Genomic DNA, 26270 nt, shown 5'->3' with positions numbered 1-26270 from the left:
GTCACTGAGACATTGTGTGTCTTGTTGAGTGTGGTTTGTCACTGACACGCTGTGTGTCTTGTTGAGTGTGGTTTGTCACCGAGACGTTGTGTGTCTTGTTGAGTGTGGTTTGTCACTGACACGCTGTGTGTCTTGTTGAGTGTGGTTTGTCACTGAGACGTTGTGTGTCTTGTTGAGTGTGGTTTGTCACTGAGACGCTGTGTGTCTTGTTGAGTGTGGTGTGTCACTGACACACTGTGTGTTTTGTTGAGTGTGGTTTGTCAATGACACGCTGTGTGTCTTGTTGAGTGTGGTTTGTGACTGACACACTGTGTGTCTTGTTGAGTGTGGTTTGTGACTGACACACTGTGTGCCTTGTTGAGTGTGGTTTGTCACTGACACACTGTGTGTCTTGTTGAGTGTGGTTTGTGACTTAGACGCTGTGTGTCTTGTCGAGAGAGGTTTGTCACTGACACGTTGTGTGTCTTGTTCAGTGTGGTTTGTGACTGACACACTGTGCGTCTTGTTGAGTGTGGTTTGTCACTGACTCTGTGTGTCTTGTTAAGTGTGGTGTGTCACTGACACACTGTGTGTCTTGTTGAGTGTGGTTTGTGACTGACACACTGTGTGCCTTGTTGAGTGTGGTTTGTCAATGACACGCTGTGTGTCTTGTTCAGTGTGGTTTGTCACTGACGTTGTGTGTCTTGTTGAGTGTGGTTTGTCACTGACGTTGTGTGTCTTGTTGGGTGTGGTTTGTCACTGACACGCTGTGTGTCTTGTTGAGTGTGGTTTGTCACTGACGTTGTGTGTCTTGTTGAGTGTGGTTTGTCACTGACGTTGTGTGTCTTGTTGAGTGTGGTTTGTGACTGACATACTGTGTCTTGTTGAGTGTGGTGTGTCACTGACACACTGTGTGTCTTGTTGAGTGTGGTTTGTCACTGACACGTTGTGTGTCTTGTTGGGTGTGGTTTGTCACTGACACGTTGTGTGTCTTGTTGAGTGTGGTTTGTCACTGACACGTTGTGTGTCTTGTTGGGTGTGGTTTGTCACTGACACGTTGTGTGTCTTGTTGAGTGTGGTTTGTCACTGACACGTTGTGTGTCTTGTTGAGTGTGGTTTGTCACTGACACGCTGTGTGTCTTGTTGAGTGTGGTTTGTCACTGACACGTTGTGTGTCTTGTTGAGTGTGGTTTGTCACTGACACGTTGTGTGTCTTGTTGAGTGTGGTTTGTCACTGAGACATTGTGTGTCTTGTTGACTGTGGTTTGTCACTGACACGCTGTGTGTCTTGTTGAGTGTGGTTTGTCACTGAGACGTTGTGTGTCTTGTTGAGTGTGGTTTGTCACTGAGACATTGTGTGTCTTGTTGAGTGTGGTTTGTCACTGACACGCTGTGTGTCTTGTTGAGTGTGGTTTGTCACCGAGACGTTGTGTGTCTTGTTGAGTGTGGTTTGTCACTGACACGCTGTGTGTCTTGTTGAGTGTGGTTTGTCACTGAGACGTTGTGTGTCTTGTTGAGTGTGGTTTGTCACTGAGACGCTGTGTGTCTTGTTGAGTGTGGTTTGTCACTGACATACTGTGTGTCTTGTTGAGTGTGGTTTGTCACTGACACGCTGTGTGTCTTGTTGAGTGTGGTTTGTCACTGACACGCTGTGTGTCTTGTTCAGTGTGGTTTGTGACTGACACACTGTGCGTCTTGTTGAGTGTGGTTTGTCACTGACTCTGTGTGTCTTGTTAAGTGTGGTGTGTCACTGACACACTGTGTGTCTTGTTGAGTGTGGTTTGTGACTGACTCTGTGTGTCTTGTTGAGTGTGGTTTGTCACTGAGACGCTGTGTGTCTTGTTGAGTGTGGTTTGTCACTGACATACTGTGTGTCTTGTTGAGTGTGGTTTGTCACTGACGTTGTGTGTCTTGTTGGGTGTGGTTTGTCACTGACACGCTGTGTGTCTTGTTGAGTGTGGTTTGTCACTGACGTTGTGTGTCTTGTTGAGTGTGGTTTGTCACTGACGTTGTGTGTCTTGTTGAGTGTGGTTTGTCACTGACGTTGTGTGTCTTGTTGAGTGTGGTTTGTCACTGACACGCTGTGTGTCTTGTTGAGTGTGGTTTGTCACTGACACGTGTGTCTTGTTGGGTGTGGTTTGTCACTGACACGTTGTGTGTCTTGTTGAGTGTGGTTTGTCACTGACACGTGTGTCTTGTTGGGTGTGGTTTGTCACTGACACGTTGTGTGTCTTGTTGAGTGTGGTTTGTCACTGACACGTTGTGTGTCTTGTTGAGTGTGGTTTGTCACTGACACGCTGTGTGTCTTGTTGAGTGTGGTTTGTCACTGACACGTTGTGTGTCTTGTTGAGTGTGGTTTGTCACTGACACGTTGTGTGTCTTGTTGAGTGTGGTTTGTCACTGAGACATTGTGTGTCTTGTTGAGTGTGGTTTGTCACTGACACGCTGTGTGTCTTGTTGAGTGTGGTTTGTCACTGAGACGTTGTGTGTCTTGTTGAGTGTGGTTTGTCACTGAGACATTGTGTGTCTTGTTGAGTGTGGTTTGTCACTGACACGCTGTGTGTCTTGTTGAGTGTGGTTTGTCACCGAGACGTTGTGTGTCTTGTTGAGTGTGGTTTGTCACTGACACGCTGTGTGTCTTGTTGAGTGTGGTTTGTCACTGAGACGTTGTGTGTCTTGTTGAGTGTGGTTTGTCACTGAGACGCTGTGTGTCTTGTTGAGTGTGGTTTGTGACTGACACACTGTGTGCCTTGTTGAGTGTGGTTTGTCAATGACACGCTGTGTGTCTTGTTGAGTGTGGTTTGTCACTGACACGTTGTGTGTCTTGTTGAGTGTGGTTTGTCACTGACATACTGTGTGTCTTGTTGAGTGTGGTTTGTCACTGACACGTTGTGTGTCTTGTTGAGTGTGGTTTGTCACTGACACGCTGTGTGTCTTGTTGAGTGTGGTTTGTCACTGACACGTTGTGTGTCTTGTTGAGTGTGGTTTGTCACTGACACGTTGTGTGTCTTGTTGAGTGTGGTTTGTCACTGAGACGCTGTGTGTCTTGTTAAATGTGGTGTGTCACTGACACACTGTGTGTCTTGTTGAGTGTGGTTTGTCACTGAGACGCTGTGTGTCTTGTTGAGTGTGGTTTGTCACTGAGACGCTGTGTGTCTTGTTGAGTGTGGTTTGTCACTGACATACTGTGTGTCTTGTTGAGTGTGGTTTGTCACTGACGTTGTGTGTCTTGTTGGGTGTGGTTTGTCACTGACACGCTGTGTGTCTTGTTGAGTGTGGTTTGTCACTGACGTTGTGTGTCTTGTTGAGTGTGGTTTGTCACTGACGTTGTGTGTCTTGTTGAGTGTGGTTTGTCACTGACGTTGTGTGTCTTGTTGAGTGTGGTTTGTCACTGACACGCTGTGTGTCTTGTTGAGTGTGGTTTGTCACTGACACGTTGTGTGTCTTGTTGGGTGTGGTTTGTCACTGACACGTTGTGTGTCTTGTTGAGTGTGGTTTGTCACTGACACGTTGTGTGTCTTGTTGGGTGTGGTTTGTCACTGACACGTTGTGTGTCTTGTTGAGTGTGGTTTGTCACTGACACGTTGTGTGTCTTGTTGAGTGTGGTTTGTCACCGACACGTGTGTTTTGTTGAGTGTGGTTTGTCACTGACACGTGTGTTTTGTTGAGTGTGGTTTGTCACCGACACGTGTGTGTCTTGTTGGGTGTGGTTTGTCACTGACACGTTGTGTGTCTTGTTGAGTGTGGTTTGTCACTGACACGTTGTGTGTCTTGTTGAGTGTGGTTTGTCACTGACACGTTGTGTGTCTTGTTGGGTGTGGTTTGTCACTGACACGTTGTGTGTCTTGTTGAGTGTGGTTTGTCACTGACACGTTGTGTGTCTTGTTGGGTGTGGTTTGTCACTGACACGTTGTGTGTCTTGTTGAGTGTGGTTTGTCACTGACACACTGTGTGTCTTGTTGAGTGTGGTTTGTGACTTAGACGCTGTGTGTCTTGTCGAGAGAGGTTTGTCACTGACACGTTGTGTGTCTTGTTCAGTGTGTATTTTTACTGACACTTGTGTCTTGTTGAGTGTGGTATGTGACTGACATGTGTGTCTTGTTGAGTGTGGTTTGTGACTGACATGTGTGTCTTGTTGAGTGTGGTATGTCACTGAGACGTTGTGTGTCTTGTTGAGTGTGGTTTGTCACTGAGAAATTGTGTGTCTTGTTGGGTGTGGTTTGTCACTGACACGTGTGTCTTGTTGAATGTGGTTTGTCACTGACACGTTGTGTGTCTTGTTGGGTGTGGTTTGTCACTGACACGTGTGTCTTGTTGAATGTGGTTTGTCACTGAGACATTGTGTGTCTTGTTGAGTGTGGTTTGTCACTGACACGCTGTGTGTCTTGTTGAGTGTTGTTTGTCACTGAGACGTTGTGTGTTTTGTTGAGTGTGGTTTGTCACCGACACGTGTGTTTTGTTGAGTGTGGTTTGTCACTGAGACGTTGTGTGTCTTGTTGAGTGTGGTTTGTGACTGACACACTGTGTGTCTTGTTGAGTGTGGTTTGTGACTGACACACTGTGTGCCTTGTTGAGTGTGGTTTGTCAATGACACGCTGTGTGTCTTGTTGAGTGTGGTTTGTGACTGACACACTGTGTGTCTTGTTGAGTGTGGTTTGTCACTGAGACGTTGTGTGTCTTGTTGAGTGTGGTTTGTCACTGAGAAATTGTGTGTCTTGTTGGGTGTGGTTTGTCACTGAGACATTGTGTGTCTTGTTGAGTGTGGTTTGTCACCGACACGTGTGTTTTGTTGAGTGTGGTTTGTCACTGACACGTGTGTTTTGTTGAGTGTGGTTTGTCACCGACACGTTGTGTGTCTTGTTGAGTGTGGTTTGTCACTTACACGCTGTGTGTCTTGTTGAGTGTGGTTTGTCACTGACACGTTGTGTGTCTTGTTGAGTGTGGTTTGTCACTGACACTTGTGTCTTGTTGAGTGTGGTTTGTCACTGACACGCTGTGTGTCTTGTTGAGTGTGGTTTGTCACTGACACGTTGTGTGTCTTGTTGAGTGTGGTTTGTCACTGAGACGCTGTGTGTCTTGTTGGGTGTGGTTTGTCACTGACACGTTGTGTGTCTTGTTGAGTGTGGTTTGTCACCGACACGTGTGTTTTGTTGAGTGTGGTTTGTCACTGACACGTGTGTTTTGTTGAGTGTGGTTTGTCACCGACACGTTGTGTGTCTTGTTGAGTGTGGTTTGTCACTGACGTTGTGTGTCTTGTTGAGTGTGGTTTGTCACTGAGAAATTGTGTGTCTTGTTGAGTGTGGTTTGTCACTGACACGCTGTGTGTCTTGTTGGGTGTGGTTTGTCACTGACACGTTGTGTGTCTTGTTGAGTGTGGTTTGTCACTGACACGTTGTGTGTCTTGTTGAGTGTGGTTTGTCACTGACACGTTGTGTGTCTTGTTGAGTGTGGTTTGTCACTGAGACGTTGTGTGTCTTGTTGGGTGTGGTTTGTCACTGACACGCTGTGTGTCTTGTTGAGTGTGGTTTGTCACTGAGAAATTGTGTGTCTTGTTGAGTGTGGTGTGTCACTGACACGTTGTGTGTCTTGTTGAGTGTGGTTTGTCACTGACACGCTGTGTGTCTTGTTGGGTGTGGTTTGTCACTGACGTTGTGTGTCTTGTTGAGTGTGGTGTGTCACTGAGAAATTGTGTGTCTTGTTGAGTGTGGTTTGTCAATGACACGCTGTGTGTCTTGTTCAGTGTGGTTTGTCACTGACGTTGTGTGTCTTGTTGAGTGTGGTTTGTGACTGACATACTGTGTCTTGTTGAGTGTGGTTTGTCACTGACACGTGTGTCTTGTTGAGTGTGGTTTGTCACTGAGAAATTGTGTGTCTTGTTGAGTGTGGTTTGTCACCGACACATGTGTTTTGTTGAGTGTGGTTTGTCACTGACACGTTGTGTGTCTTGTTGAGTGTGGTTTGTCACTGACACGCTGTGTGTCTTGTTGAGTGTGGTTTGTCACTGACACGTTGTGTGTCTTGTTGAGTGTGGTTTGTCACTGACACGCTGTGTGTCTTGTTGAGTGTGGTTTGTCACTGAGAAATTGTGTGTTTTGTTGAGTGTGGTTTGTCACCGACACGTGTGTCTTGTTGAGTGTGGTTTGTCACTGAGACTTGTGTGTCTTGTTGAGTGTGGTTTGTCACTGACACGTTGTGTGTCTTTTTGAGTGTGGTTTGTCACTGAGAAATTGTGATTCTTGTTGAGTGTGGTTTGTCACTGACACGTTGTGTGTCTTGTTGAGTGTGGTTTGTCACTGACACGCTGTGTGTCTTGTTGAGTGTGGTTTGTCACTGAGAAATTGTGTGTCTTGTTGAGTGTGGTTTGTCACTGACACGTTGTGTGTCTTGTTGAGTGTGGTTTGTCACTGAGAAATTGTGTGTCTTGTTGAGTGTGGTTTGTCACTGACGTTGTGTGTCTTGTTGAGTGTGGTTTGTCACTGAGAAATTGTGTGTCTTGTTGAGTGTTGTTTGTCACTGACACGTGTGTCTTGTTGAATGTGGTTTGTCACTGAGACATTGTGTGTCTTGTTGAGTGTTGTTTGTCACTGACACGTTGTGTGTCTTGTTGAGTGTGGTTTGTCACTGACATGCTATGTGTCTTGTTGAGTGTTGTTTGTCACTGACACACTGTGATTCTTGTTGAGTGTAGTTTGTCACTGACACATGTGTTTTTGAGTCACTTGAGAAAAAGTGACTCTATGTAATCGGTCAGTGTTAGTCTGTCCGGCCGGCCGTCCGGCCGGCCGTCCGTAGACACCACCTTAACGTTGGACTTTTCTCGGAAACTATCAAAGCGATCGGGCTCATATTTTGTTTAGTCGTGACCTCCAATGACCTCTACACTTTAACGATGGTTTCGTTGACCTTTGACCTTTTTCAAGGTCACAGGTCAGCGTCAAAGGAAAAATTAGACATTTTATATCTTTGACAAAGTTCATCGGATGTGATTGAAACTTTGTAGGATTATTCTTTACATCAAAGTATTTACATCTGTAGCCTTTTACAAACGTTATCAGAAAAACAAGGGAGATAACTAGCCTTTTCTGTTCGGCAACACACAACTTAACGTTGGGCTTTTCTCGGAAACTATAAAAGTGACCGGGCTCAAATTTTATGTGAACGTGACTCATTGTGTTGTGAATAGCAATTTCTTCCTGTCCATCTGATGCCTCATATAATATTCAGAACTGCGAAAGTGACTCGATCGAGCGTTTGCTCTTCTTGTTTTGAGTGTGGTTTGTCACTGACACGCTGTGTGTCTTGTTGAGTGTAGTTTGTCACTGACACGTGTGTTTTGTTGAGTGTTATTTGTCACTGACACGATGTGTGTCTTGTTCAGTGTGGTTTGTGACTGACACGATGTGTGTCTTGTTCAGTGTGGTTTGTGACTGACATACTGTGTCTTGTTGAGTGTGGTGTGTCACTGACACACTGTGTGTTTTGTTGAGTGTGGTTTGTCAATGACATGCTATGTGTCTTGTTGAGTGTGGTTTGTCTCTGACATGCTATGTGTCTTGTTGAGTGTGGTTTGTCACCGACACATGTGTTTTGTTGAGTGTGGTTTGTCACCGACACGTGTGTCTTGTTGAGTGTGGTTTGTCACTGAGACTTGTGTGTCTTGTTGAGTGTGGTATGTGACTGACATGTGTGTCTTGTTGAGTGTGGTTTGTGACTGACATGTGTGTCTTGTTGAGTGTGGTTTGTCACTGACACGTGTGTCTTGTTGAGTGTGGTTTGTCACTGAGACGTTGTGTGTCTTGTTGAGTGTGGTTTGTCACTGACACGCTGTGTGTTTTTTGCAGCGCCTGCTGAACACGTTTGTCAACAAGCTGTTCACCCCTGACAGTTACGACAGCAACTTTGTGCTGGTGAAGAACGTGGACGACATAGCTGGCAAACACATTGCCATGCCTGAGGGAGTCAGGTAGGCCCTTTTTCCCTGGAAATTGTTCTTGTGCTTCCAGGGTTTGACAATCTCTACACATGACCCAAGTTTGGTTCCTCTTGTTGAAATTTGGTCACAGAGGGTTCAAGCTTATGTCAATAAGTAGGAATGTATGCTTTTCTTGAATGGTGATGGAACTAGAGCGTGGGATCATTTCTGAGTCTTTGGCAGGCTGCTATTTTCATGCGAATAACTTTAACAAGTGAAAGGGGGTGTTCCGGCTGAGTGTACCGTTGTTATGGCACATACGTAATTGTGTGTGTTGTTGTGTTACAGACGTGAACAGTTCGTGCAGTTTGTGGACAACATGGAAGGCCCGCAGACCCCCTCCTGGCTCGGCCTGCCCAACAATGCAGAGAAAGTGCTGCTCACCACTCTCGGTACACTCTCTTCTTGCTTTACTTGATAAGGGTTGTAGAGAAAGTGCACTTCTTGCTTTACTTGATAAGGGTTGTAGAGAAAGTGCACTTCTTGCTTTACTTGATAAGGGTTGTAGAGAAAGTGCTTCTCACCACTCTAGGTACACTCTCGTCTTGCTTTCCTTGATAATGTGTGGTGTGGTGTGCAGGCGGTGACATGATCTCCAAACTGATGAAGATACAGGGGGTTGTAATGTCATGGTGCGGTGTGCAGGCAGTGACATGATCTCCAAACTGATGAAGATACAGGGGGTTGTAATGTCATGGTGCGGTGTGCAGGCAGTGACATGATCTCCAAACTGATGAAGATACAGGGGGCTGTGATGTCATGGTGCGGTGTGCAGGCGGTGACATGATCTCCAAACTGATGAAGATACAGGGGGTTGTAATGTCATGGTGTGGTGTGCAGGCGGTGACATGATCTCCAAACTGATGAAGATACAGGGTGTTGTAATGTCATGGTGCGGTGTGCAGGCGGTGACATGATCTCCAAACTGATGAAGATACAGGGGGCCGTAATGTCATGGTGCGGTGTGCAGGCGGTGACATGATCTCCAAACTGATGCGGATGCAGCTGTTGGAGGAGGCAGTGGAGGCGGGCACAGCAGCCTCACCGGATGAAGAGCGGCGCATGGCTGACGGACGTCCAGGGTGGATGCGATCCCTGCACTCCTCCGTGTCCACCTGGCTCACACTGGTGCCCCAGGTATGCACCGCACGCCTCTCCTTTCACGGTTCTTTTGTGTCGTGTCTCGTGTCGTGTTTATCTAGTTTTAAGTCTCTCCTATTTGTCTATGGGTCTTTCTACTGGTGTGTTGCTGCTAGTGTATTAGATGAGCATTTTGTATGTTGTACATGTGTAACACTAGCACATTGAGCAGCACATATCTAACACTAGCACATTGAGCAGTACATATCTAACACTAGCACATTGAGCAGCACATATCTAACACTAGCACATTGAGCTTGTGGTGCTTGTTCTAACAAACGGTGGTGTGTGACTGATGTATTGTTGATGTTCTAACAAACGGTGGTGTGTGACTGATGTATTGTTGATGTTCTAACAAACGGTGGTGTGTGACTGATGTATTGTTGATGTTCTAACAAACGGTGGTGTGTGACTGATGTATTGTTGATGTTCTAACAAACGGTGGTGTGTGACTGATGTATTGTTGATGTTCTAACAAACGGTGGTGTGTGACTGATGTATTGTTGATGTTTACAGGCAGGCATAGAGGTAAGAGAGAGTGTGTTCCAACCATGCCTTGTCCTCTTGTTGTATTTGTTGCTTGATCATCTCTGGCTGGCCTCAGAGAGAGAGAGAGAGAGAGATTGTATGTTTGTGCTGGGGGGGGAGTATGTTTGCGTGTGTGTGCACCCCAAAAGCATCCCTTTGCCTGTTTGACACACGCACAGTGAGAGAGGGTGTACTGTTACCAAACCACCACTGCATCTTTTTATGTGTTTCAGCTGGTACGCACTGACACCAATGAGAGAGAGAGAGAGAGAGAGAGAGAGAGAGAGAGAGAGAGAGAGAGAGAGAGAGAGAGAGAGAGAGAGAGAAAGAGAGAGAGAGAGGCCAAGTCACCATGAGTATGTCCGTTTCATGTTTTTGTGGCTTGATATTGACAGGCGGATGCGGCAGAGGTAAGAGATATCGCCCCCCCCCTCCCCCCTTGGCTTCATCACTAGTCCTGAGTTTTCCTGGGTGTACAGCTGTATGGATGGTTATACTTGTGGGAAGAAAACTGGGAAACAGTAGACAGTATTTGGTTCCCGTTCACCTTTTGTTTCAATAGAGCCTGTTACAATATTTTGTTCAACACCCCTGCTCCAGATTGATGCTTCTTTCATTGTAGGAAATGAGTGTAGTGATGCTAAACTTTTCATTTTGGGTAAAGGAGGATTGTTGATATGATTGTTTGAAATGCCAGTGTTTGATTTTGTAGTGGTACAGACGTGACATATTTCTGGTGACTGTTGTGTCGTGACGAAATTAAATCACTTTCTGTAAGAGATCACAGTTGCTATATGACTGAATAGCTTTCTGTATGAAATATAAATGAAGACTGTGGAAATATTGTGTGACAGAACTAAAAAAGAAACAAAGAAACAAAACAAAACACACACATAAAAACAGAGACAATTTTGGAGACACGGTTCAATACAATAATTGTTGCAAGTAAGAGTCAACAGACTGCATGTTGAAGGACATACAGTGATGACAATGACCATGTTGAAGGACATACACTGATGACAATGACCATGTTGAAGGACATACAGTGATGACAATGTCCATGTTGAAGGACATACAATGATGACAATGTCCATGTTGAAGGACATACAATGATGACAATGTCCATGTTGAAGGACATACAATGATGACAATGACCATGTTGAAGGACATACAGTAATGACAATGTCCATGTTGAAGGACATACACTGATGACAATGTCCATGTTGAAGGACATACAATGATGACAATGACCATGTTGAAGGACATACAATGATGACAATGTCCATGTTGAAGGACATACAGTAATGACAATGTCCATGTTGAAGGACATACAGTGATGACAATGTCCATGTTGAAGGACATACAGTGATGACAATGTCCATGTTGAAGGACATACAATGATGACAATGTCCATGTTGAAGGACATACAGTGATGACAATGACCATGTTGAAGGACATACAGTGATGACAATGTCCATGTTGAAGGACATACAGTGATGACAATGACCATGTTGAAGGACATACAGTGATGACAATGTCCATGTTGAAGGACAAACAGTGATGACAATGTCCATGTTGAAGGACATACAGTGATGACAATGTCCATGTTGAAGGACATACAGTGATGACAATGACCATGTTGAAGGACATACAGTGATGACAATGTCCATGTTGAAGGACAAACAGTGATGACAATGTCCATGTTGAAGGACATACAATGATGACAATGTCCATGTTGAAGGACATACAATGATGACAATGACCATGTTGAAGGACATACACTGATGACAATGTCCATGTTGAAGGACATACAGTGATGACAATGTACATGTTGAAGGACATACAATGATGACAATGACCATGTTGAAGGACATACAGTGATGACAATGTCCATGTTGAAGGACATACAGTGATGACAATGTCCATGTTGAAGGACATACACTGATGACAATGTCCATGTTGAAGGACATACAATGATGACAATGTCCATGTTGAAGGACATACACTGATGACAATGTCCATGTTGAAGGACATACAGTGATGACAATGTCCATGTTGAAGGACATACAATGATGACAATGACCATGTTGAAGGACATACAATGATGACAATGTCCATGTTGAAGGACATACAGTGATGACAATGACCATGTTGAAGGACATACAGTGATGACAATGTCCATGTTGAAGGACATACAGTGATGACAATGTCCATGTTGAAGGACATACACTGATGACAATGACCATGTTGAAGGACATACAGTGATGACAATGACCATGTTGAAGGACATACAATGATGACAATGTCCATGTTGAAGGACATACAGTAATGACAATGTCCATGTTGAAGGACATACAGTGATGACAATGTCCATGTTGAAGGACATACAGTGATGACAATGTCCATGTTGAAGGACATACAGTGATGACAATGTCCATGTTGAAGGACATACAGTGATGACAATGTCCATGTTGAAGGACATACAAAACCAAGTTCTGCTTTATGTCACTCAACAACGGTCTTATTTGTTGGAGGGTTCATTTGTTGCTCATGCACATAAGGTGTTTTGTTTCTCTCCCCCTTTTCAGTTAGCATTTTATTACTATTATTTACCTTATTTTGGTTCCTTGATTTGGCTAGCTTTGTGTGTGTGTGTGTGTGTGTGTGTGTGTGAACTTGTGTGTGTGTGTGTGTGTGAACTTGTGTGTGTGTGTGTGTGTGTGTGTGTGTGTGTGTGTGTGTGTGTGTGTGTGTGTGTGTGTGTGTGTGGTGCAAGAGGTGTTGGTAAATGTAGAATTTTGTTTGGTTTTCTTAGGTGAGTGGGATGTTTCATTTTGGGGGATGGGGGTAGTGACTGTGCTTTAGGAAGGTTTGTAATCGTTTTCTTTCAGATATGTACATCTAGTTGTCTTTATGTATAGTTCATCTTGTGATAAATGTCTAACACCATTGTTACCGGTGGTTGAATGTGGAAGTATAACCTTGTGCTGGTCCATTTCCCAGACCAGTGAGGGGGGGGGGGTGTCAGCTAGCTGCTGACTCATTAATAATAATATGGGAGATTTATATAGCGCTTTACGTTCTCTAAGCGCTTTACAATAAAAAAATTTTAAAAAAAACAAACAAACATACATATACATACAAAGCAAAGCAAAAAAGCATGTGCAGCAGCATTCAGCACACAAGTGAACAACGAAACACTACATCAATACAAGCTGCAAGCATACTAACACAGGCAAAACATTCAAACACCTGATCAAAAATGCACCATATTGAAATAAAATTAATCAAAATACTGTGTGAAGAAGTGTGTTTTAAGGTTTGATTTGAAGGAACAGAATGTTTGGCAGTGTCGGATAGAGTAAGGGAGAGAGTTCCACGCAACGGCAGCAGAGTGGGAGAAGGCTCTCTGGCCGTGCTGTTTGCGACTAAAAGAAGATAGACGGAATATTCTAGTGTCTACAGAGGAGCGGAGGGATCGTGAGGGTGTATAGAGTGTGAACAGGTCAGACAGGTAGGATGGGGCTGAGCCAGATATTATTTTGTAGCAGATACAGCAGCACTTATATTGGATTCTCAGCTCTACAGGGAGCCAATGAAGTTTCTTTAGCAAGGGGGAACAGGACTGGGACCGAGGGGCTTTGCAGACAAGCCGGGCTGCAGAATTTTGAACGCGCTGCAAAGGATGGATGACAGACTGAGGACAGCCAATGAGAACAGAATTTCCGTAGTCTAATCAAGAAAGAATGTAGGAGGAAACAAGGGTCTTGGTGGCATCTTCGGTAAGGTATGGGCGGATAGAACCTATTCTCTTAAGCTCGATGTAAGCGGACTGACAGACTTTCATAACAAGGTGTTTCATGGAGAGATCGCTATCAAGAAAGATGCCAAGATCACGGACGGAGTCTGAGAATTCAATAGTGCTGCTGCCCAAAGTGATAGAAGGAGGGAGAGAGAGAGAGGAGGAGAAGGAGGATTTGGTGAAACGAATGGCTTCTGTTTTGTCACAGTTAAGGTTAAGCTTGTTAGTGGACATCCAGAGTTCAACGTCAGCAATGCAAGACTGAAGGGAGGTGGTCATCTGGGCGTATTCTGAGGGAGTCGCTGAGTTCTGAAGCTGAGTGTCGTCAGCAAACATTTCGTGGGAAACGGAATGTCTGTTGACGAGGTCAGTCAGAGGGGAGGTGTACATGATGAACAGCACGGGCCCGAGCACAGAGCCCTGGGGAACGCCAAAAAGGAGGGAGGTTTCCTGGGATGGGACGTCATTTACAATTACAAATTTGTTCTGTCTGAGAGATAGGATCTGAACCAAGTTAGAACTGAATTTTGGATGCCGAAAGTGTGCTCAAGGCGGGACAGTAGGATGTCATGATCAATTGTATCGAAAGCGGCCGAAAGGTCTAACAGGGAAATTTTGTTATCGTCTAAGGAAGTCAAAATGTTGTTGAGGATACTAAGGACTGCGGTCTCTGTGCTATGGCCCGAGCGGTAAGCTGACTGGTGCGGAGTGAGGAGGTTGTTGGCAGAGAGGTGGGAGGAGAGCTGGTCTAGGGCTATCTTCTCTAGGATTTTAGAAAGGAAGGGAAGGTTGGAGATGGGCCTGTAGTTCTCACTCTCTTCAGGGCTGTCAGCAGTTTGTCTTACATCCTATCAGTATTCATGTACCGGTCGTTATGTCTACATTCCTGTTTATCACTATTGAGTGTTATCACCATCAGGAACATCATCCTGCTCTTCTGTCCAGTGTGTCATTCGTATCATTGATAATTTGTGCATGTAAACTATAGACGTTTGCAGCTCCTTTCTTCTTCTGTGGGATTGATTGCGAAGATCAACCATGCTTAGTGCTGTGCATGCTATGTAGCACAGGACACACTCTCCAACCACACAAATGACACACTCTCCAACCACATACATGACACACTCTCCAACCACATACATGACACACTCTCCAATCACATAGATGACACACTCTCCAACCACACACATGACACACTCTCCAACCACATACATGACACACTCTCCAACCACATACATGACACACTCTCCAACCACACACATGACACACTCTCCAACCACACACATGACACACTCTCCAACCACACACATGACACACTCTCCAACCACACACATGACACACTCTCCAACCACACACATGACACACTCTCCAACCACACACATGACACACTCTCCAACCACATACATGACACACTCTCCAACCACACACATGACACACTCTGCAACCACATACATGACACTCTCCAACCACACACATGACACACTCTCCAACCACATACATGGCACACTCTCCAACCACATACATGACACACTCTCCAACCACACACATGACACACTCTCCAACCACATACATGACACACTCTCCAACCACAGACATGACACACTCTCCAACCACATACATGACACACTCTCCAACCACATACATGACACACTCTTCAACCACATACATGACACACTCTCCAACCACATACATGACACACTCTCCAACCACATACATGACACACTCTCCAACCACACACATGACACACTCTGCAACCACATACATGACACACTCTCCAACCAAATAAATGACACTCTCCAACCACACACATGACACACTCTCCAACCACATACATGACACTCTCCAACCACAGACATGACACACTCTCCAACCACATACATGACACACTCTCCAACCACAGACATGACACACTCTCCAACCACATACATGACACACTCTCCAACCACATACATGACACACTCTCCAACCACATACATGACACACTCTCCAACCACATACATGACACACTCTCCAACCACAGACATGACACTCTCCAACCACATGCATGACACTCTCTCCAACCACATACATGACACACTCTCCAACCACACACATGACACACTCTCCAACCACACACATGACACACTCTCCAACCACATACATGACACACTCTCCAACCACACACATGACACACTCTGCAACCACATACATGACACACTCTCCAACCAAATAAATGAATCAATGTAATAGCAAAGAGAGAGAGAGAGAGAGAGAGACACAAGGTCAGTAAGAGTGTGTTTGGTGTGCAGTCGCTGGGCTGTATGAAGCACACAGTGGAGAACACAAGGTCAGTAAGAGTGTGTTTGGTGTGCAGTCGCTGGGCTGTATGAAGCACACAGTGGAGAACACAAGGTCAGTAAGAGAGAGAGAGAGAGAGAGAGAGACACAATGTCAGTAAGAGTGTGTTTGGTGTGCAGTCGCTGGGCTGTATGAAGCGCACAGTGGAGAACATCAAGGACCCTCTGTTCCGCTACTTTGAGCGCGAGGTCAACACTGGGGCACGCCTCCTGCTGGACGTTCGCCGCGACCTCAACGATGTGATGCAGGTGTGTCAGGGCGAGAAAAAGCCCACCAACCACCATCGCTCAATGATGGCGGACCTCGTTAAAGGTACGTGCTCTTGTCTCACTTCACCCTCTTGGATCACTTCCTGCCCGTCTTGTAGCACTGCCGTTGTTGTACGGGCAGCATCGTAACAAAGGGAAACATTTTCTGTCTTGCACATTTTGTAACCATAGCTTTATGAAATGTCACTGTTCGAAGTGATATTGATGTTTCCTGAGTGAAAAAATTGTTTTTTCTCATGCAGGCATTCACATTTTGGTCCATATAATTTGATGTGTTTGTGTCAGGCTTTATCCCGGGGTCGTGGCAGCCTTCTGATGTGCGCTTGTGTGTGTGTGTGTCAGGCTTTATCCCGGGGTTGTGGCGGCGGTACTGATGTGTGTGTCAGGTTTTATCCTGGTTTCGTGGTGGCGGTACTGATGTGTGTGTCAGGCTTTATCCCAGGGTCATGGCAACGGTACTGATGTGGGTTTTTTTTTTTTTTTTTTTTTTTTTGCCAAGCACATCATTGTGAGTGAGGCTTTTAATGAATAACATGCATCCGTCTACTCACAATATATTTTCTTTCATCCTTCAACATTTACCACTCAGAAAGTCTATAGTATTGAAATCCATGAAACAAATGAAAGGCATCTACGGATGTAAAGATACATAATTAACCACACTTACTTGGAATACATTCTGACAATATATTATAAAGACATCTTTCTGTACTGATAGAGAGACAGAGAGAGAGAGAGGGGGGGAGAGACAATGACAATGACAAATTCTTTATTAACGAGGGTAATGGCATAAGCAAACAGGTGCTTTTTTACATCCAGCCCTCGCCCATGGGAGGGTTTAATAGAGAGAGAGAGTGAGGGAGAGAGAGAGTGAAGGGGGGGGGGGTCAGGGGGGTAATGATGGTGGAGGTAACATTTACAATTGTTTTTATTAAAAAAAGTTATTAAATATTTGTTTTGGAACTTTTTAATCAAAAATAAATATTTCTGATCTGCAGTTGCCTTTTGAATATAACAAGTCGCGTAAGGCAAAATTACTACATTTAGTCAAGCTGTGGAACTCACAGAATGAAACTGAACGCACTGCATTTTTGACTCACATGCGAAGCAAAAGTGAGTCTATGTACTCACCCGAGTCGTCCGTCCGTCCGTCCGTCCGGCCGGCCGTCCGTCCGGCCGTCCGGCCGTCCGGAAAACTTTAACGTTGGATATTTCTTGGACACTATTCAGTCTATCAGTACCAAATTTGGCAAGATGGTGTATGATGACAAGGCCCCAAAAAACATACATAGCATCTTGACCTTGCTTCAAGGTCAAGGTCGCAGGGGCCATAAATGTTGTCTAAAAAACAGCTATTTTTCACATTTTTCACATTTTCTCTGAAGTTTTTGAGATTGAATACCTCACCTATATATGATATATAGGGCAAAGTAAGCCCCATCTTTTGATACCAGTTTGGTTTACCTTGCTTCAAGGTCAAGGTCACAGGAGCTCTTCAAAGTTGGATTGTATACATATTTTGAAGTGACCTTGACCCTGAACTATGGAAGATAACTGTTTCAAACTTAAAAATTATGTGGGGCACATGTTATGCTTTCATCATGAGACACATTTGGTCACATATGATCAAGGTCAAGGTCACTTTGACCCTTATGAAATGTGACCAAAATAAGGTAGTGAACCACTAAAAGTGACCATATCTCATGGTAGAAAGAGCCAATAAGCACCATTGTACTTCCTATGTCTTGAATTAACAGCTTTGTGTTGCATGACCTTGGATGACCTTGACCTTGGGTCAAGGTCACATGTATTTTGGTAGGAAAAATGTGTAAAGCAGTTCTTAGTGTATGATGTCATTGCTAGGTTTAGTTAAGGTCATGTAAAGGTCAAGCATGTGAGTCGTATGGGCTTTGCCCTTCTTGTTTCACAATGACCGTAGTCCGCCGCTTGTGCAAAACGGAGTTTGTTTGTTTGTTCATGGGTTGAAACTCCCATGGCTTTTACGTGTATGACCGTTTTTACCCCGCCATTTAGGCAGCCATACGCCGCTTTCGGAGGAAGCAAGCTGGGTATTTTCGTGTTTCTATAACCCACCGAACTCTGACATGGATTACAGGATCTTTTTTGTGCGCACTTGGTCTTGTGCTTGCGTGTACACACGGGGGTGTTCGGACACCGAGGAGAGTCTGCACACAAAGTTGACTCTGAGAAATAAATCTCTCGCCGAACGTGGGGACGAACTCACGCTGACAGCGGCCAACTGGATACAAATCCAGCGCGCTACCGACTGAGCTACATCCCCGCCCCTGTGCAAAACGGAGTGAAACTGACGAGCCTGTTCAGCGCGCTAGTGGTTTCGCTGTGCTGCATAGCACGCTTTTCTGTACCTCTCTTCGTTTTAACTTTCTGAGCGTGTTTTTAATCCAAACATATCATATCTATATGTTTTTGGAATCAGGAACCGACAAGGAATAAGATGACATTGTTTTTAAATCGATTTCGGAAATTTAATTTTGATCATAATTTTTATATTTTTAATTTTCAGAGCTTGTTTTTAATCCAAATATAACATATGTATATGTTTTTGGAATCAGGAAATGATGTAGAATAAGATGAACGTAAATTTGGATTGTTTTATATATAAAAAAAATAATTACAATTTTCAGATTTTTAATGACCAAAGTCATTAATTAGTTTCTAAGCCACCAAGCTGAAATGCAATACCGAAGTCCGGCCTTTGTCGAAGATTGCTTTACAAAAATTTCAATCAATTTGATTGAAAAATGAGGGTATGACAGTGCCGCCTCAACTTATACAAAAAGCCGGATATGACGTCATCAAAAGTATTTATCGGAAAAAAGAAAGAAACGTCCGGGGATATCATTCCCAGGAACTCTCTTGTCAAATTTCATAAAGATCGGTCCAGTAGTTTGGTCTGAATCGCTCTACACACACACACACGCACAGACAGACACACACACACACATACACCACGACCCTCGTCTCGATTCCCCCTCTATGTTAAAACATTTAGTCATAACTTGACTAATTTAATTCATCTCAAGGAAAGTTTTTACCTTTATGAATTAACACAATGACAGCATTTCTTTGAGACGCAGACAAGCTACCATTCTCAAATGCTGCTGAAAAAGAACGTGATATAAATATACTCACTCAGGACCAAAATACTTTAATAAATTCAATTGTAATACCATCAGAGCCTGGGGAAGAACCATTTTTCATTTGTTTTAGTGTGTGTAACAGTTCACTAGCAGTAAAAGGACCCTCGCATATGTTTTTCTCTTCGTCAGAAAGAGAAGGAACGCTGCAACCTTGCACACAATCATCAACATTACCAACATTATCTTCTGGATGTATTTTCTTTTTGTATAAATTCATAAAATATGTTTTTTGTACACTGTGTATTTGTTTTTGATCTGTACACAATCTCCCTTTATCATCTTTTACGCGATCCATAACCTTTGCATTTGCACGTGCTTTTTCCCAACTCAAAATATATTTTGCGTTTTTCTCCCCTTCCTCGACCCATTTAGCGCGAGCTGTAACCTGAGCGACTCGTGCCCTTTTTGAGTCACTTGAGAAAAAGTGACTCTATGTAATCGGTCAGTGTTAGTCTGTCCGGCCGGCCGTCCGTAGACACCACCTTAACGTTGGACTTTTCTCGGAAACTATCAAAGCGATCGGGCTCATATTTTGTTTAGTCGTGACCTCCAATGACCTCTACACTTTAACGATGGTTTCGTTGACCTTTGACCTTTTTCAAGGTCACAGGTCAGCGTCAAAGGAAAAATTAGACATTTTATATCTTTGACAAAGTTCATCGGATGTGATTGAAACTTTGTAGGATTATTCTTTACATCAAAGTATTTACATCTGTAGCCTTTTACGAACGTTATCAGAAAAACAAGGGAGATAACTAGCCTTTTCTGTTCGGCAACACACAACTTAACGTTGGGCTTTTCTCGGAAACTATAAAAGTGACCGGGCTCAAATTATATGTGAACGTGACTCATTGTGTTGTGAATAAGCAATTTCTTCCTGTCCATCTGATGCCTCATATAATATTCAGAACTGCGAAAGTGACTCGATCGAGCGTTTGCTCTTCTTGTTATTTCCATCAACTCAAGTTGCATTTTCACGTGTTCACGCTTTGCTTGGGTATCATTGCAGTGAGGATTTGTACTCAGATAAACGTCTAAATCATTCAGTTTGTTACACAAATTTGCAACTTCATTTCTCCTTTGACACTGTTTATTTTTACTATAATTAATAGTAAACTCTCTTATTTTAACTTTTAACATTTCCCAGCCCAGTTGATAATCCAATTCTTTGCTACAAAATCCATCAATAAAAATATTCATTTCATTGACATAATCAATATCTTCCAACATCAAATTATTGAACTTCCAATAAACTTTGCCTCGTACAATCTCACATACTTTCATTCGAACCAGGCATCCTCTATGGTCTGAAAAAGGAACACTTACGATGCCACAATCAAAGTTCAAATCAAAAATACCTGAACTAACCAAAATATAATCTAGTCGTCTGGCAATAAACGGAGACTTTCTTGACCAGGTAAATTCCTTTGTGTTCGGGTTGAAAAACCTCCAAACATCATACAAATCACATACATGTGTTAACCACATCATTGAATTTTGCAACGTTATCCCCTGAATGGTTCTCGCCAGCTATAACATCTTTTTCATTGTTCAAAACACAGTTAAAATCACCACACACTATGATCTCATCGCATTCAAAACTTCATTTTTTCTGTCAACTCGTCAAAAAATTTAACCTTTTCTTTTGTTTTGCTGGGTGCATACACATTTACAATTGCAACTGATTTATTTTGTATTCTAATACATGTCGCTAAAATACTGATGTGTTTGTGTCAGGCTTTATCCCAGGGTCATGGCGGCGGTACTGATGTGTTTGTGTCAGGCTTTATCCCGGGGTCGTGGCGGCGGTACTGATGTGTGTGTGTCTGTGTCAGGCTTTATCCCCGGGTCGTGGCGGCGGTACTCGGTGCCAGCAGACCTGACGGTGATCCAGTGGATCACAGACTTCTCCCTACGTGTCAAGCAGCTCCAGGCCATCGTGCAAGCCTCCCAGGCCTCCAGCTCCAGGGAGTTCAAGGTAAGCCTTTGAAGGGACACCCACCCCACCACCCCACCCCACCATCACCACCACAAGTCCCGCTGTTAAAATGAGCAGTACAATAAAAGGTCATTTTGCAGACATCTCAGGCTACCTGCTTCAGTCTGCCCTATCCCCCTCTCCCCTTCCCTTTGTGCAGACATCTCAGGCTACCTGCTTCAGTCTGCCCTATCCCCCTCTCCCCTTCCCTTTGTGCAGACATCTCAGGCTACCTGCTTCAGTCTGCCCCATCCCCCCATCCCCTTCCCTTTGTGCAGACATCTCAGGCTACCTGCTTCAGTCTGCCCTATCCCCCTCTCCCCTTCCCTTTGTGCAGACATCTCAGGCTACCTGCTTCAGTCTGCCCCATCCCCCTCTCCCCTTCCCTTTGTGCAGACATCTCAGGCTACCTGCTTCAGTCTGCCCTATCCCCCTCTCCCCTTCCCTTTGTGCAGACATCTCAGGCTACCTGCTTCAGTCTGCCCTATCCCCCTCTCCCCTTCCTTTGGTAAGTGTTGATACATTGCATCACGTTGTGCTGTGTGTTTCAGAACCTGAACGTGTGGCTGGGGGGCCTGTTCATCCCAGAGGCCTACATCACAGCTACACATCCTCCTCTCCCCTTCCCTTCATGCAGACATCTCAGGCTACCTGCTTCAGTCTGCCCCATCCCCCTCTCCCCTTCCCTTTGTGCAGACATCTCAGGCTACCTGCTTCAGTTTGCCCTATCCCCCTCTCCTCTTCCCTTTGTGCAGACATCTCAGGCTACCTGCTTCAGTCTGCCCCATCCCCCTCTCCTCTTCCCTTCATGCAGACATCTCAGGCTACCTGCTTCAGTTTGCCCTATCCCCCTCTCCCCTTCCCTTTGTGCAGACATCTCAGGCTACCTGCTTCAGTCTGCCCCATCCCCCCTCCCCTTCCCTTTGTGCAGACATCTCAGGCTACCTGCTTCAGTCTGCCCCATCCCCCTCTCCCCTTCCCTTTGTGCAGACATCTCAGGCTACCTGCTTCAGTTTGCCCTATCCCCCTCTCCTCTTCCCTTTGTGCAGACATCTCAGGCTACCTGCTTCAGTCTGCCCCATCCCCCTCTCCCCTTCCCTTTGTGCAGACATCTCAGGCTACCTGCTTCAGTCTGCCCCATCCCCCTCTCCCCTTCCCTTTGTGCAGACATCTCAGGCTACCTGCTTCAGTTTGCCCTATCCCCCTCTCCTCTTCCCTTTGTGCAGACATCTCAGGCTACCTGCTTCAGTCTGCCCCATCCCCCCTCCCCTTCCCTTTGTGCAGACATCTCAGGCTACCTGCTTCAGTCTGCCCCATCCCCCTCTCCCCTTCCCTTTGTGCAGACATCTCAGGCTACCTGCTTCAGTTTGCCCTATCCCCCTCTCCTCTTCCCTTTGTGCAGACATCTCAGGCTACCTGCTTCAGTCTGCCCCATCCCCCTCTCCTCTTCCCTTCATGCAGACATCTCAGGCTACCTGCTTCAGTTTGCCCTATCCCCCTCTCCTCTTCCCTTTGTGCAGACATCTCAGGCTACCTGCTTCAGTCTGCCCCATCCCCCCTCCCCTTCCCTTTGTGCAGACATCTCAGGCTACCTGCTTCAGTCTGCCCTATCCCCCTCTCCCCTTCCCTTTGTGCAGACATCTCAGGCTACCTGCTTCAGTCTGCCCTATCCCCCTCTCCCCTTCCCTTTGTGCAGACATCTCAGGCTACCTGCTTCAGTCTGCCCCATCCCCCTCTCCCCTTCCCTTTGTGCAGACATCTCAGGCTACCTGCTTCAGTCTGCCCCATCCCCCCCTCCCCTTCCTTTTGTGCAGACATCTCAGGCTACCTGCTTCAGTCTGCCCTATCCCCCTCTCCCCTTCCCTTTGTGCAGACATCTCAGGCTACCTGCTTCAGTCTGCCCTATCCTCCTCTCCCCTTCCCTTTGTGCAGACATCTCAGGCTACCTGCTTCAGTCTGCCCTATCCCCCTCTCCCCTTCCCTTTGTGCAGACATCTCAGGCTACCTGCTTCAGTCTGCCCCATCCCCCTCTCCCCTTCCCTTTGTGCAGACATCTCAGGCTACCTGCTTCAGTCTGCCCTATCCTCCTCTCCCCTTCCCTTTGTGCAGACATCTCAGGCTACCTGCTTCAGTCTGCCCTATCCCCCTCTCCCCTTCCCTTTGTGCAGACATCTCAGGCTACCTGCTTCAGTCTGCCCCATCCCCCTCTCCCCTTCCCTTTGTGCAGACATCTCAGGCTACCTGCTTCAGTCTGCCCCATCCCCCTCTCCCCTTCCCTTTGTGCAGACATCTCAGGCTACCTGCTTCAGTCTGCCCTATCCCCCTCTCCCCTTCCCTTTGTGCAGACATCTCAGGCTACCTGCTTCAGTCTGCCCCACCCCCCTCTCCCCTTCCCTTTGTGCAGACATCTCAGGCTACCTGCTTCAGTCTGCCCTATCCCCCTCTCCCCTTCCCTTTGTGCAGACATCTCAGGCTACCTGCTTCAGTCTGCCCTATCCCCCTCTCCCCTTCCCTTTGTGCAGACATCTCAGGCTACCTGCTTCAGTCTGCCCTATCCCCCTCTCCCCTTCCCTTTGTGCAGACATCTCAGGCTACCTGCTTCAGTCTGCCCCATCCCCCTCTCCCCTTCCCTTTGTGCAGACATCTCAGGCTACCTGCTTCAGTCTGCCCTATCCCCCTCTCCCCTTCCCTTTGTGCAGACATCTCAGGCTACCTGCTTCAGTCTGCCCTATCCTCCTCTCCCCTTCCCTTTGTGCAGACATCTCAGGCTACCTGCTTCAGTCTGCCCCATCCCCCTCTCCCCTTCCCTTTGTGCAGACATATCAGGCTACCTGCTTCAGTCTGCCCCATCCCCCCATCCCCTTCCCTTTGTGCAGACATCTCAGGCTACCTGCTTCAGTCTGCCCTATCCCCCTCTCCCCTTCCCTTTGTGCAGACATCTCAGGCTACCTGCTTCAGTCTGCCCCATCCCCCTCTCCCCTTCCCTTTGTGCAGACATCTCAGGCTACCTGCTTCAGTCTGCCCTATCCCCCTCTCCCCTTCCCTTTGTGCAGACATCTCAGGCTACCTGCTTCAGTCTGCCCTATCCCCCTCTCCCCTTCCTTTGGTAAGTGTTGATACATTGCATCACGTTGTGCTGTGTGTTTCAGAACCTGAACGTGTGGCTGGGGGGCCTGTTCATCCCAGAGGCCTACATCACAGCTACACATCCTCCTCTCCCCTTCCCTTCATGCAGACATCTCAGGCTACCTGCTTCAGTCTGCCCCATCCCCCTCTCCCCTTCCCTTTGTGCAGACATCTCAGGCTACCTGCTTCAGTTTGCCCTATCCCCCTCTCCTCTTCCCTTTGTGCAGACATCTCAGGCTACCTGCTTCAGTCTGCCCCATCCCCCTCTCCTCTTCCCTTCATGCAGACATCTCAGGCTACCTGCTTCAGTTTGCCCTATCCCCCTCTCCTCTTCCCTTTGTGCAGACATCTCAGGCTACCTGCTTCAGTCTGCCCCATCCCCCCTCCCCTTCCCTTTGTGCAGACATCTCAGGCTACCTGCTTCAGTCTGCCCCATCCCCCTCTCCCCTTCCCTTTGTGCAGACATCTCAGGCTACCTGCTTCAGTTTGCCCTATCCCCCTCTCCTCTTCCCTTTGTGCAGACATCTCAGGCTACCTGCTTCAGTCTGCCCCATCCCCCTCTCCCCTTCCCTTTGTGCAGACATCTCAGGCTACCTGCTTCAGTCTGCCCCATCCCCCTCTCCCCTTCCCTTTGTGCAGACATCTCAGGCTACCTGCTTCAGTTTGCCCTATCCCCCTCTCCTCTTCCCTTTGTGCAGACATCTCAGGCTACCTGCTTCAGTCTGCCCCATCCCCCCTCCCCTTCCCTTTGTGCAGACATCTCAGGCTACCTGCTTCAGTCTGCCCCATCCCCCTCTCCCCTTCCCTTTGTGCAGACATCTCAGGCTACCTGCTTCAGTTTGCCCTATCCCCCTCTCCTCTTCCCTTTGTGCAGACATCTCAGGCTACCTGCTTCAGTCTGCCCCATCCCCCTCTCCTCTTCCCTTCATGCAGACATCTCAGGCTACCTGCTTCAGTTTGCCCTATCCCCCTCTCCTCTTCCCTTTGTGCAGACATCTCAGGCTACCTGCTTCAGTCTGCCCCATCCCCCCTCCCCTTCCCTTTGTGCAGACATCTCAGGCTACCTGCTTCAGTCTGCCCTATCCCCCTCTCCCCTTCCCTTTGTGCAGACATCTCAGGCTACCTGCTTCAGTCTGCCCTATCCCCCTCTCCCCTTCCCTTTGTGCAGCCCTCTCAGGCTACCTGCTTCAGTCTGCCCCATCCCCCTCCCCTTTGTGCAGACATCTCAGGCTACCTGCTTCAGTCTGCCCCATCCCCCTCTCCCCTTCCCTTTGTGCAGACATCTCAGGCTACCTGCTTCAGTCTGCCCTATCCCCCTCTCCCCTTCCCTTTGTGCAGACATCTCAGGCTACCTGCTTCAGTCTGCCCTATCCCCCTCTCCCCTTCCCTTTGTGCAGACATCTCAGGCTACCTGCTTCAGTCTGCCCTATCCCCCTCTCCCCTTCCCTTTGTGCAGACATCTCAGGCTACCTGCTTCAGTCTGCCCCATCCCCCTCTCCCCTTCCCTTTGTGCAGACATCTCAGGCTACCTGCTTCAGTCTGCCCTATCCCCCTCTCCCCTTCCCTTTGTGCAGACATCTCAGGCTACCTGCTTCAGTCTGCCCTATCCCCCTCTCCCCTTCCCTTTGTGCAGACATCTCAGGCTACCTGCTTCAGTCTGCCCCATCCCCCTCCCCTTTGTGCAGACATCTCAGGCTACCTGCTTCAGTCTGCCCCATCCCCCTCTCCCCTTCCCTTTGTGCAGACATCTCAGGCTACCTGCTTCAGTCTGCCCTATCCCCCTCTCCCCTTCCCTTTGTGCAGACATCTCAGGCTACCTGCTTCAGTCTGCCCCACCCCCCTCTCCCCTTCCCTTTGTGCAGACATCTCAGGCTACCTGCTTCAGTCTGCCCTATCCCCCTCTCCCCTTCCCTTTGTGCAGACATCTCAGGCTACCTGCTTCAGTCTGCCCTATCCC

At 46.6% G+C, this 26270-nt stretch overlaps 1 protein-coding gene across 8 annotated transcripts in view; it reads left to right on the top strand.

The window, feature by feature from the left end:
• Positions 1-26270, top strand: part of LOC138953643 (cytoplasmic dynein 1 heavy chain 1-like) — a 213050-nt gene that overhangs the window by 172838 nt on the left and 13942 nt on the right. For 4 of the 8 annotated variants that reach the window (XR_011451579.1, XM_070325520.1, XM_070325519.1 and 1 more), the window contains 6 exons: positions 7821-7942; positions 8240-8343; positions 8922-9088; positions 10015-10029; positions 15878-16070; positions 21045-21187. Coding sequence is in view for 7 of the 8 variants with exons in the window: in XM_070325520.1 (XP_070181621.1) it covers positions 7821-7942; positions 8240-8343; positions 8922-9088; positions 10015-10029; positions 15878-16070; positions 21045-21187 (744 nt within the window). In the remaining variant the exon portion in view is untranslated. Of the gene's footprint in view, positions 1-7820; positions 7943-8239; positions 8344-8596; positions 8689-8921; positions 9089-10014; positions 10030-15709; positions 15806-15877; positions 16071-21044; positions 21188-26270 lie in introns of those variants that run through there. The other 4 variants (XM_070325522.1, XM_070325521.1, XM_070325523.1 and 1 more) reach the window with 3 other exon arrangements.

The sequence above is a fragment of the Littorina saxatilis genome, linkage group LG17, assembly GCF_037325665.1.
Source record: "Littorina saxatilis isolate snail1 linkage group LG17, US_GU_Lsax_2.0, whole genome shotgun sequence".
Lineage (NCBI taxonomy): Eukaryota > Metazoa > Mollusca > Gastropoda > Littorinimorpha > Littorinidae > Littorina > Littorina saxatilis.
This window is presented reverse-complemented; position numbering and strand designations above follow the sequence as displayed.